The 12,572-nt window shown below is 50.7% G+C and overlaps 1 protein-coding gene across 2 annotated transcripts in view; it reads left to right on the top strand.

The window, feature by feature from the left end:
• DUSP12 (dual specificity phosphatase 12) overlaps positions 1-7,370 on the top strand; it is a 17,895-nt gene extending 10,525 nt beyond the window's left edge. The window contains exons 5-6 of one of the 2 annotated variants that reach the window (XM_015412903.1): positions 5,682-5,868; positions 6,718-7,370. In XM_015412903.1, the coding sequence (XP_015268389.1) occupies positions 5,682-5,868; positions 6,718-6,876 (346 nt within the window). In that variant the 3' untranslated portion in view covers positions 6,877-7,370. Of the gene's footprint in view, positions 1-880; positions 1,024-3,957; positions 4,934-5,681; positions 5,869-6,717 lie in introns of those variants that run through there. The other variant, XM_015412902.1, reaches the window with a different exon arrangement.
• Positions 7,371-12,572: the final 5,202 nt, after the last annotated feature.

The raw sequence follows: 12,572 nt of genomic DNA, 5'->3' as shown, positions 1-12,572 counted from the left end.
GAGTGGGTGTCATTGTCGTTTTCCGGTGTCTGGCAATGACAGTTTTAGCGGCAAAAATCATTAAGGAGACTCCTTCTTTGGTGGAAAAAGCAGAGCAGTGATCAGCCCATCTGTTCAAAAACCAGTGTTCCGATGTGGGGAGAATATCTATGCCACTAATGGACTTAATTTGGATCAGAACTGTCCTCCAAAAAGGTAGATTATTAGGACAAAAAAATCCAGCAGTGTAGGTAGTTACCCATGCTACCACACTTATCCCAGCACATGGGGCTATATGATGGGTTAATACGAGCTAATTTGTGTCTGTGAGCTAATTTGTGTCGATGTCTTATTGAGGAATTTTGGCTTCTTAGTGGTTGCGGAACCTGACGGCGGTGGCGGACAGGGGCAACTTTGCCTCCCTTGGAAAGGAGGAAGAGGCAGGGAATGCGTGACATTGCGTCACAGTGTTGCGGAGGGGTGGAGTCATCCAGGATTTCGGGATGGCTCCGCCCCCACAGTTCCTCTTTATGTGCTCCGTAGCTGGAGGGAGCTCCGAAGAGCTCCAAAGGCGTGCCGAGGAGCAGGGCTGTTGCCCACGCGTCAGCTCTGCAGTGGCATGGAGGGAGAGCTACGGGCAGCGGAGGCGCAGCAGAGCTGACGTTCGTGGCGAGGCCATGGCTCAGCAACAGCACAGTGGTCCCTCGAGCCCTGCGCCTGAATTGGCAGGCCAGGGGGCACTGGGGGGGGGGGCTGGGCTGAGCGAGCATGCCGTCCTGGAGAGGCTGGAAACGCAAGAGCAGCGGATTGGGTCGGCCTCCGGGGGGAGTCAAGCGAGGCAAGCTCCTAATAGGAGGTTTCAAGCCGAAGCATTTGCGCGTCTGTCTGCTTTGGAGGGCAGGTGCGGTGAGCCGTTGGGGAACGAGAGTCTGGCTACAAGCATGATGTACCGAGAGGCATGGGCAGGTGTGGAGTGGGCGACACAGAGGCAGCAGCCCACTGTGATTCCGGTGGCTTCGGATGAAGCACCTGCAGCTGAGGAGGGTAAGCATGACGGAACGCACCTTGGCGGGCCTGCGTGGCCTTGGGGACCTTGGGGTCTGCCCCACGGCCTCCGGATCCCCAGCCACCGCACAGGCGCGCGTGCCCATGCCGGCGTGGCATCCTGGTTGGGCATGGGGGATGGGTCAGCCAGTGCCCTGGTGTGTGTGTGTGTGTGTGTTTCTTTGCCATCCCCCCAGCCACAGGGGTCCCGTGGAAGGTTGGGGGTAGTCTGGCCCACGCGGGATCACGTACGAATCGGTCTCCATGAAAGGCCATGCCCTTGGGGGATCGTATTGCTTTGGCGACACGGGGCAAGATGTGTCGCAGAGAATGCGTGGGCGTGTTCCCCCGTCTATTCAGGGAATTGGAGAAGGAGGATAAGGAAGAACTTGAGGAGTGGGACAGTTGGTTGCCGGGGTTCTTAATTTATGCTGGAGTGGTAGTCCGGTCCCAGCCTTGGCGGGCAGTGGCCTTGTTCCAGTATATGGACATACCCAGTGTTCCTTCTAACCTGAATTAATGTGAGCTAGCTCACAGTATTTTAGCCTCCAGCTTATCGCACTTTGCTAGCTCAGCCCCACTCTGCAGTGCCTCAAAACACACACAGCCTGATCAAACGATGTGCAGCGGACCTAGTTGCGGGTGCCTAAACTGCTTGGGAGCTGCTTCACAATGTGTCCACTGTTGGACCGATGTGTCCGCTGTCAGACCGATCCCCACCATTGGGTCTTGCTGGCGACATAACCTGCCTCCACAATTGTGGATGTATCTGATCCCACTGTAAGGAGTTGTTGGGTTTTGCATTCAAAGGGCAGGTTTACATGGGTAGAGCCCTGCCTAGGGGATGCTCAATTTTGTATGTGGTTTTTGAGCGCTTCAGTTCCTTCCTGGAGTGGGCCTTAGCACTACTGGATGGGGTTGGTTGATACGGCCCACTATCTGGATGATTTCTTGTTTGTGGGTCCACAGGGCACCGTGCCAAGTTGCTGGATAGTTTTGTGAGTTTAGCGGGGGAACGGGGGGTCCCATTGGCCCATGAGAAAACTGAGGGGACAGTCTTGACTTTTTGGTGGTGGAGCTAGGTACATGGGGACAGTCTTCTAAGTTACCTAGGGAAGAGATTGAGGACCTGCAGGCTAGGATTTCTTCTTTTAAGGGGAAAAGGAAGGTTACGCTGGCGGAGCTGCAGTGGTTGGTGGGCCACCGTAACTCTGCGTGCAAGGGGGTGGTGCCAGACAGAGCCTTTCGTAGGAGACTGAGGAGATGATCTGATGCCATGGCTGGACTTTGGCTCCCACATCATAGGTCACCAGTAGCATAAGGACAGATCCGGAGGTGTGGGAGGAGTTTTTGGGCTCATTCAGTGGTGTTTCATTCTGGCACAAAGATATGCGAGTTGAGGCAGAGTTACAGGTTACATCTGACGCAGCGGGATCCCTGGGCTTTGGGGTATATTTTCGCGGTCAGTGTTGTGTAGCGATTGGCCCGCTGAGTGGGCTGACGCAGGCATAACCAGAGACTTGACCATTTCTGGAGTTTTCCTCCATTGTAGTGGTGGCGTGGCTGTGGTCTGAGGAGCCGGCTGATCATACTGTACGCTTCTGGTGCAACAATTGAGCGGTGGTTCACGTGATTAACTCGCTCACGTCCAAGTCCCCTAGGGTTATGACGCTGGTAAGGGCTTTTACCCTGCCTTGTCTGCGTCTTCATATACTTTTCATGGCTAAGGCACGTGACGGGGTTAGTAATGGGGTGGCTGACGCTCTGCCTTGTAAACGGATGGGGAGGTTCTGTCAGCTGGTCCGGATGCCCCCAGAGCTTGGAGGGGCGAGGCCGAGAGGGCAATAGAGCACCAGGAGGGCCTATGGGCATGCAGGTCAGCAGTTCAGGTCCTTTAGGCAGCAGGTAGGGCTTCATCAGGTGTGGCTGATACCGGTAACACATTTGATGCAGTATCGTGTGGACCTTAAGTGTAAAGGCATGAATTTTCGGTCCGTCAGGGTAAATTATCGGCCTTGGCCTTCCTGAATGAGGCATGGGGTTTCAGCAAAGCCACCGGTGGCGTCTGTCTTCAGAAGAAGTTGGAAGGCTGGTCACATGTGGTGAGAGGGAGCCCATTCTCCCCCCCCCATGGTCCTTTGGGGGTCCGTGGGGGGCCTTGGGTGCAGTTCATGCTAGTGATTATGAGCAATGTTCCCTCTAAGCGGTGGAATCTTGTGAGCAAAAATTCAACTTTGTTAGCCACTGGCCTTAAAGTTGTGAGCAAGCGATTTGGCTGCTGCATAAATTAGCTGGCTCTGGAGCCATCTTTCCTGAGCTAAGACAGAAATGTGTGAGCCGGAGGCTAAAAAACGGCGAGCTAGCTCACACTAACTCAGCTTAGAGGGAACACTGGTTACGAGGTATGTCTTTTTCATGCCGTGGCGTTGGTGCCCATCTTCGGGGCACTACGGGTGAGTGAGTTGGTAGTGGGATCGTGCAGTGACAGGTTAGGTTGGGCTCTGCTGCTACAGGACGTTCGCTTTTCGGGGAGCAGCGTCCACGTCAGGCTCAGGCAGTGAAAAACCGATCAGTATCAAAAAGGGGTGGAAATTAAGGTAGGCTCTTGTGCAGAGGTCGACTTTTGCCCAGTGGCGGCACTCCAGCAACGCTTGGCGGTGAGGGGCTTGGAGAGGGGCGCTCTGTTCCGACACAGTGACTCCACCCCCCTGACAAAATTTCAGTTTGGGCAATTACCAGGCAGGCTTTGGTTATGTTGGGTTCAAGGCCGTCTTGGTTTGGGACCCACTCTTTTTGGATTGGGGCGCCCCCCCCCAGCAGCCGCGATGGGCCACACAGCTCCAGCCATTCAACAGCTGGGGCGTTGGAGGTCACAGTGCTACAAGTCTTCTGTTTGTCCGCTTAACACCGCTGTTAATTGTGTTTTCTTTCTAGGTGTGGCTGGCCGCCGTGAGAGGCGAAGAATCACCATTTGCGGCCACAGTGCAATCTTTTGGGCGGCCCTGCAGGCCAAAAAGAAGCCCATTGGTTCCCAGTTGGGGCTCAGTGAGCTTGCGTCCGTTGAGTGGTTAGGGCGGCCTGGCTTGAAGTGGCCCGGCCTCATCCCACTGCTGTTCAAGGAGAGGAGGGGTCCTCCGCCTCACGTCCTGTTGATCCACCTGGGTGGAAATGATCTCGGCCTGGTGAAAGGGATAGCCCTGGCGCTTCAGGCAAAGGCTGACCTGGAGCTTATCAGGAGCAGGTGGCCCGGGGTGCAGATCGTGTGGTCTGCTATGTTGCCACGCCATGTGTGGCAGGGCGTGGGGGACCCTAGATGTCTGGACAGGGCCCGCCGGAAGGTGAACAGGGAACTGAGGAATGCGTTGGTGGGCGGGTTGGGCCAGTACTTGCCTCACCCCGAGATACGGATCGACGTGGTTGACCTGTACAGGGAAGACGGGGTACTCCTGTCCGACAAGGGCAATGATATATTTCTGGCGGACTTGCAGCAAGGGCTGCGGGCGGCTTTAGGCTGCCCAGTGGACGCAAGCTCCTAAACAGAGGCTTGGCCTTGGGGGCGGCAGGTTAATGTGGAGAAACCTACCCATATGGCACTGACCCTGCTGGGGATCGAGGAGTCTGCCAGGCTCAGCCTTCGAGTTTTGCAGCCCAGGGCTGGGAATTAGGACTGTCTTTGGGGCCGCTCTGGCTAGGCTACTTCCCCTCTGAGTTTTGCGGCTTGGGGGTGTGTGTGCTCCAGGGCAGCACCCGTTTGCTATGCCGGTCGGGGGTGAGTCAGAGGGATGGCTCACCCCCGGGCAAAGGTGGCTCGCCCAACATATGGCAAGGAGGTGGTCTCGGCCTATTTCTGAACTCAGGGCTGACCCTTGCCACAAAAAAGGTGTACATTGTAAATAAAGTCACCCTTCGGTAAACCCAATCTTGTGTCTGTCCCTTTCTTCGGGGGGGGGGCAATTGTCCACTTATGGGGCGATTACAGTCTCAGCCTTTCTGATTCCAGTGTTCTGAACGTGATTCATGTTGCCCACTCGGGCTCTAAGAACCCATTTTGTGCCTGTTAAGGGATGCTTTGCTTCTGGCTTGATCACACAGGTTAATCTAGTGTTGGCAAGCAGCCCTTCTGCTGTTGGTAAATACTTTCGAGCCCGATCCTGAATCCCTGGGAAAGTCTGAGAGCTGCAGCATTGCCAGTTAGATCAACCATCATGGCTAAGAGGCTCCAAGTTTTATGGTTTCCCATAAAATTTTTAAAAATTCAGATCTAAGTGTTATCATCCCTCATTATGTACACAAGAAGTAACACGGGATCAAGAGAAGTTTGAGCTTACATGTAGACATGCTTTATGGAGGTCATACTTCTTGGTGGCGCGTTTTTTATATCCTACGAAGTGTGAAAAGGAACAAAATGTGCTATAGATACTATGTTTTTGCTTTTCTCTTTTTGTTCTCATCTCTATTGTGTTTTCCCATTTTTTCTTTTTACTTTGCTGCATGTTTTGACATAGATAAACAGCAGGTGTTACGGATAGTGTGCGCATGCACATATCTAAAACGTTTTAATAAATACATGCGAAAGAACAAACCTCTCTCCTACTGCCGCATGCCATTAACGATGAATGCCTTTTCAATTTTTGTGTTGCTTTCTTCCCGGAGGCCAGGCGTCTGCTCTTCCAGAGTTCGAGCGTTCTGAGTCACACAGAAGGCAAAGGGCCCGCCGCTTTTGCGCACAAGAGACTCCCGGACCATGCCTCTTTTCAACGCGCCGGTCCATCTGCTTGCACTTCTTATTTTGTCGAGCCTGTACAGTGGATGGAGCCAGCCCTGCTGGGAGTGCTGGAAGGCCAGGTGAGGGAAGCATTCGCACAAGTGATGGTCGGAAGGTGCTCCGGGCAATTCTTGGGTTTTGAAGACTGGCCTATGAAGGAGGGCGGACTTCATTGGTTCTCTGCCCACGGAAAGGGCCAGGTTTACGAGTGTCGTAAGACACAGGGAGGGGAACCAAACTCGACCCAATACCTGGAATTAAGAACCGCGATGGTAAGAAAGAAGCCTGATACATGGTACACGTTACAGTGAAATAACAATAAGCTGATACTGAACCAAAAGAGGACAGTTCAGCAGCAAGATTAATAGACACAAGACCAGGATGTTTATGAGGCCTCTGAAGATGAGAGTCACGTGTCAGGTGCCCAAATGCACAGCTCTGATTAGATAGTCACATAGGTATTTTCTGGACCAGAATTGGAAGATGTTCTATTAACCTTGCTGCTGAACTTTCCTTTTTTGGGCCAATATCAACATATTATTTGTTATTTCAATGTAACATGGGTGTATGGATTTTGAAGGAAGGCGGGGAGGTCCCGAGAGCCAGAAAGCCAAGTGAGGAGAGGGCAGGGGTCTCGCTGGCTAAAGGGAATGGAGCTGAGACGCCATACCTGAACAGGTGGTGGGCAAGGAGAGAATGGAGCCACGAAAACGATGGGTAGAGTCTCTGGACAGAGATGGTTCCGTGAGGCTCACGCTACAGAAGGGGCAAGTTTCATAGTGAGCTGAACTCATCGTGACCAGCTTTGGTTCCAGAGCCCCCATCTCTGAGAACGTTTTGTCCTGAACCTTCCATATCCGAGGGTGGAGGCAGTTGACAGGCAAAGAACGTTTTGCGTGTGCCTGATGTCTGGTTGTGTCCTTTTGCAGCTCCTGTGCCCCAAGTGCTCCTCCAAGTTGGGCTCCTTCCACTGGCACGGTGAACAGTGTTCCTGCGGCCATTGGGTGACCCCCGCCTTCCAGATTCACAAGAGCCGCGTGGACGAAGTGAAAGGGCTTCTCGCGGGCAGCCTGCAGACTGGGAGATGAGCTTCGCTGGTGCACGTCGATTCTGAGGACTTCTTACAGAATGCCTTAATCCAGTCAGTGATCTCTTGGCTTTCAAGGAAGCACATTTTTTTTCTCCAGCTATGCAGCAAAAGGACAAATGCGTTGAAAGTAACTCGCTATTTTGGAGCATTGCCTGGAAGTGGGTTTGCACAGGAAGATCTAAGTTGCTTGGGTTTCATCAAGAAATAATTTTTTTAATGATGTCAATATCCCCCAAGAGCTTTTTATAAACAATTGGTTTCGTTGTGTTGAAGTTGCCTTTAAGGAAAAGGCGATTGGGAAAACGTGACCATCAGGTACCATGCTAAAATATAGGCTTCCAAAGAGGACTGGGTGTTTGGGGGTACAGGGCAGGAAAAAACTGCGGTTGATGGTGAGACAGCTGAGGGGAGAGTTGCATCTATTCACACTAGGAGGTAAATACGGGGGAAGAATTGCAGCTGGGAAGATTAAGAAAAACTGGGTTCATGAGTCTCGTGCCAATTTGCAAGGAATGGTGTAAGGCAATGTTCCCTCTAAGCTGTGGAGTCTTGTGTGCAAAAATTCTGCTTTGTGAGTTACTGGCTTTAAAGTTGTGAGCCAGTGATTTGGCTACTGCATAAATCAGTTAGCTCTGGAGCCCTCTTTCCTGAGCCAAGGCAAAAGTGTGAAGGCTAAAAGGCTAAAAAATTGTGAGCTAGCTCACACTAACTCAGCTTAGAGGGAACACTGGTGTAAGATACTGTGACATACTGGAGGGACCCCTGAAATCCTGTACTGTACTGTGAAACCACCTCAGGGTCACCTTTATGCTTAGACCCTTTTTCTTGGAGGAGTTAAGAGGACTACTGAGAACAGGATGCTTCAGAGAGCCCTAAGTCGGTGTAATTACGCCCACACCTAGGTGCAGCAGGTAGGTTTACTTTGGAAGACACACGAGCATCCGTATGTGGGGGGGGGGAATGGGGTTGGTATTTACTAGCACTTGCCGTGGCTTTCCTCTAATTTTTCTCAGTACCCCTAGCTGAATAACATGAAACAGAAAAGTCCAGTGTCACCTTAAAAAGACTAACAAAATGTATTTCAGGATCAGAGCTCACTCCATCAGAGGCATGCTGCGTACCTCTGCAAGAGATCCATAATGTCTTGCGGATGTCTACCCCATGTGTTTGCCATGGGATGTGTCAGTCTTAGAGGCACCTGGATTTCTGTTTGATTTTGCTACAACAGACTAACATGGCTCCCCCTCTGGAATGATCAGTGCGGGCGAAGATGCCTCAGCTGTTGGCTCTGTTTCTGCAACAACTCCCTCTGAGCAGCCTGGAGATGTATGAAAATCCTAAATGGCCGAGCTGCTGTCTGCCCATCTCTCTTTCCTCTCATGAGCCCTCCCGAGTCTGTGCGGGGGGGCGGTGCGTGACAGGCCATGGCTCAGTAGTAGAACATCTGTTTGGCACGCAGTAGGGCCCAGGTCCAGTCCCCAGCATCTCCCACTGGAAGGACCTGGTGACAGGTGATACGAAAGACTTCACCTGACACCCTGGAGAGCAGCTGCCAGTCTGAGTTGACAATACTGACTTTGATGGGCCAAAGGTCTGAGTCAGTATAAGGCAGCTTCGGGTGTTCCAGCTGCCCCCTTCCCCAGAGAACGCTCTTCTTTCTGGCTTAGTTTGGTGCAGTGGTTAAGTGTGCAGACTCTAATCTGGGAGAACCGGGTTTGATTCCCCCACTCCTCCACTCGCACCTGCTGATGTGACCTTGGGTCAGTCACAAGCTCTGGCACAGCTGTCCTTGAAAAAGAGCAGTTTGTGTCAGAGTTCTCTCAGCCCCACCCACCTCACAGGGTGTCTGTTGTGGGGAGGGGAAGGGAAAGGAGTTTGTAAGCCGCTCTGAGTCTCCAAGTGAAGGGCGGGGTATAAATCCAATCTCTTCTTCTTCTTTTTCTTATGCAACTATGAATAAACTCTTACAACATTTGTCAGACGCTCTTTAGGGGAAAAAATCATTTGAATTTGATGTCCAGCAAACACGATTTCAGAGACAATTACAGCGTGAGTCAGAGGTTAGTAGTTATTGTCCTCTTCAGAGGGTGTCAGCAGTGACCCGGTTCTGGCCCTTTCTGTGGACTGGCTTCCCACTGCTGTCCTCTGCAACGCCCATTTCCTCCTCCTGTGGCACGTCAGGACAGTCCTCTATATCGGTGGTGTGTCTCTGCCTCACCACCTTGGGATGCTGCGGCAATGTGGCCGTCCAGCCTCCCCTGCCCCTCGGCTGCTGCATCCCACCTCTTCGTGGACTTGCACAGGATGACGAGGTGAGAAGCAGTTGTAAAGATCACTCTCTAGCTCGAGTGGGCAGCCGTGTTGGTCTGAAGCAATCGAGCGAAGTTGGAATCACCTTTAAGACCAGTGAAGTTTAGTTCTGGGTATAAGCCTTTGTGTGCACGCAGACTTCATCAGGTACATTGAAGGAGTTTTCCTCAAGCCTTGCGTATAGGTGAGGGGGTTGCCAGGAGGGGCTAGTTAGAGTTAAGATACATAAGTAACTGGGTGATAAGTATGTCTGAGATTGGATTAAAGCAGTCAAGACCTGTGAAAGGCAGCAAATCAGCATACAAGTACAAGAGTTAACAAACGGATGTGAGAACCAATGTTCCCTCTGAGCTGTGGAGTCTTGTGAGCAAAAATCCTACTTTGTGAGCTGTGGGCATTAAAGTTGTGAGCGAGCCATTAGGTTGCTGTATAAATTAGTTTGCTTTGAGGCCATCCTTCCTGAGCGAAGGCAAAAATCTGTGAGCCGGAGGCTAAACAACTGTGAGCTAGCTAGCTCACACCAACTCAGCTTAGAGGGAACACTGGTGAGAACTAAGTTTGAGTTCCGTGAGGAAACTCCCATTTGTGTGCGTAATGACCCAGCTGAACCCTGGAGAGCGGAGGGCTCTATTATAATACAGTGGTGATTGAACATTCCCCTTCCAGATATCCGTGGCCACCACTGTGGTCTCCATCATGAGCATCTCATTTCTTTAGAGCCAGTTCTTTGTCTCTGTTATAGTCCCTTCCGACAGCAGAACTGCTGCTAAGGGCCGCGGTCTCAGCAGCCTAGACCGCAGTTTTCTAGCTGCCCGCTTCCCTATCGAACTTGGATCTTCCTGTCCTGTCCCGTGCCACTAAGAACAAATTGAGATATCATTTCCGTCATCTTCGATCACGTTTTTAGCAATCGTAAACTGGATCCAGTAGCGGCAGCTTGCCAGCATTTAACTGAGCAACAGAAGAAAAGCAGAGAAGACGACACTTTCAAACATCATGAAGGAATTTCATTTTCAATTAAAAAAAAAAAAAACAACCTGGGCTTAATGTGTGAATTTACGGTGGGTAGGGGAATAGCAAGGCTTCTTAAATATGTTGTTTTTAAAGGTGCGCTGAGAAAAAAAATAATCATAGTATTTATTAGCAGACCTAAGACCGTACACGTGCATTTCTGCATGGGTTAACTCTTGGAATACTGAGAAATTGTAATGCCTTGGCTGTTGCTCACCTCAGCTGCCAAGATGTGCCAGGGACATCTCAGTAGTCCAGGGTGCTTTGACATCAACATTGCCTGCCACCCACAAGCTCAGTTCCTCCCAAAGAGCATTTAAAACCAATGCCCAAAGTTTAATGCACAGTGTCTCTCACTTGGCAATTATCGTTATGGGCACTAGAACAGATGGCAGTATTCCCTTTTGCATTCAATTAGACGTCTGGGAGTCATACTCTTAAAGCCCGTTTGCTATTCCTGTTTGAACCAATTGGCCCTCTTCCAGACTGGCCTGAGGTGACCCCCTTCTCAGGGAAGGCCCCTGGAGCAGACCTTATCCCAAATGAATGATCCCAGTTAAATCCATCTGGGTGGACAGAGATCCTCGCTCTGCTGTTTCACAAATAAACATCCCAGAATTTTGGAGGCGCACAATAATCGTTCCGATCTTTAAGAAGGGTCTTTAAGAAGACCCAAGCTGCTACCTCCCAGTTAGCTTAGTATCATGCTTGGGCAAACTATTCATATTTGCTGGGTGCGTTAACTGATTGGCTTGAACAAGGTAACATTTTGGGTCAGGAACAGACAGGGTTCAGAAGGGGTAGTTCAGCTTTGGCCCACTGCCTAGTTTATACCACCTGGTAGAAAAATGTACTCATTTCCCAAATGGCTCCCTTTACATAGGACTCAATGATCTGAAAGTGGCTTTTGAAACCATACTTGGGACAAGACTTGGGGAAAGGCACCACGATTGATAAAAAGGCAGCTGTGACTCGTGCAGACCTTAAGAGCTCAGCTCAGCTGTGCTTATGGCGGTGACTTGACTGAGCCATTTAATCTCGATAAAGGGGTTACACAGAGCTGCCTTTTGGCCCGTTTTTGTTCAGCCCGTCTAGGAATGGTCTTTTGACCTCCTTCAGTGAGCTCTGTCACCCACCCCCCATTTGGCCAATCACAGTATCCCAGTTTTGCTTCACGATGACAGAACTGCTTTACGTTTTGGTCTGCAGATCATCAGTAAAGCCCCTGGTCCGATCTTTTTGGAATGTGGGGGCTCTTTTTAGGAGAGGCTCCAGCAGCTAGGCTGCAAATTTGGTGCCTCTCCCTCAACCCCCCCCCCCCCACCACCACTGAATATACCCCAGGATAGATTCACCATTGACTAAATGATCCCCATAGGGTCTAATGGACCCCCCCAAAAAAATTCAGGATTCTGTAATAATACCAAATCAGAATACCATACAGGTATTGGGCTTCGGGAATATCAGGGAATACTGATTTTTTTTCCAGGTCCAATATACCCAAATCAAAAAAAAAAAAAATTCTTGAATACCCCTAGTCCTGAATGATAACCAGGTGAACACCAAGAGCCAGGAGTTTCTCAAAGAAAGGCTTAAACTGGAGCTGGTGGCATTTAAAAAGTTGGCCTTTTTGAACTCTTTCTCATTTATACCCTGGGCTTGAGCCCTAAGCCTTTTGGGACTAGGTATGTCAAGTCGCCTCCAGCATCCAGATGCATGGCCTGCCTTCGTTCTGCCCCTCTGCAGTTAGTGGTGCCAGCTATTAGGTGCCTTCCCCAAATGCCCTCAGCTGAACATAAGAGACGCCAATGTTGGATCAGGCCAAAGGCCCATCCAGTCCAACACTCTGTGTCACACAGTGGCCAGAAATACCAGTGCCATCAGGAGGTCCACCAGTGGGGCCAGGACATTAGAAGCCCTCCCACTGTTGACCCCCCCAAGCACCAAGATGACAGAGCATCACTTGCCCCAGAGTCCCTATCTATACCTTGTGGCTAATAGCCACTGATGGACCTCTGCTCCATATGCTTATCTAATTCCCTTTTGAAGCCGTCCATGCTTGTAGCCACCACCACTTCCTGTGGCAGTGAATTCCAAGTGTTAATCACTCTTTGGGTGAAGAAGGACGTCCTTTTTTCTTTTTTTAAGTAATAGGTTAAAAGGAGTTATTCTCCCAGACTTTGTAGGGGTGTGACTGGGGGATCTGTTGATGCTTCTTTTGCAGCATGACACTTATTAAAGATTTAAGTAAGAGTGTGGTACCTTGATCAAATGCAAGAGTCCAAATTCTTAAGTCCAAAAATGAAAGGAAAGAAAGGTTTCAGGGAATGTTGGCAGAGCCCCGGAGTCTCTTAAACTTATAGCTTTCTTAAA

The sequence above is a fragment of the Gekko japonicus genome, unplaced genomic scaffold (assembly GCF_001447785.1).
Source record: "Gekko japonicus isolate JY-2015 unplaced genomic scaffold, Gekko_japonicus_V1.1 scaffold1488, whole genome shotgun sequence".
Classification (NCBI taxonomy): Eukaryota; Metazoa; Chordata; class Lepidosauria; order Squamata; family Gekkonidae; genus Gekko; species Gekko japonicus.
This window is presented reverse-complemented; position numbering and strand designations above follow the sequence as displayed.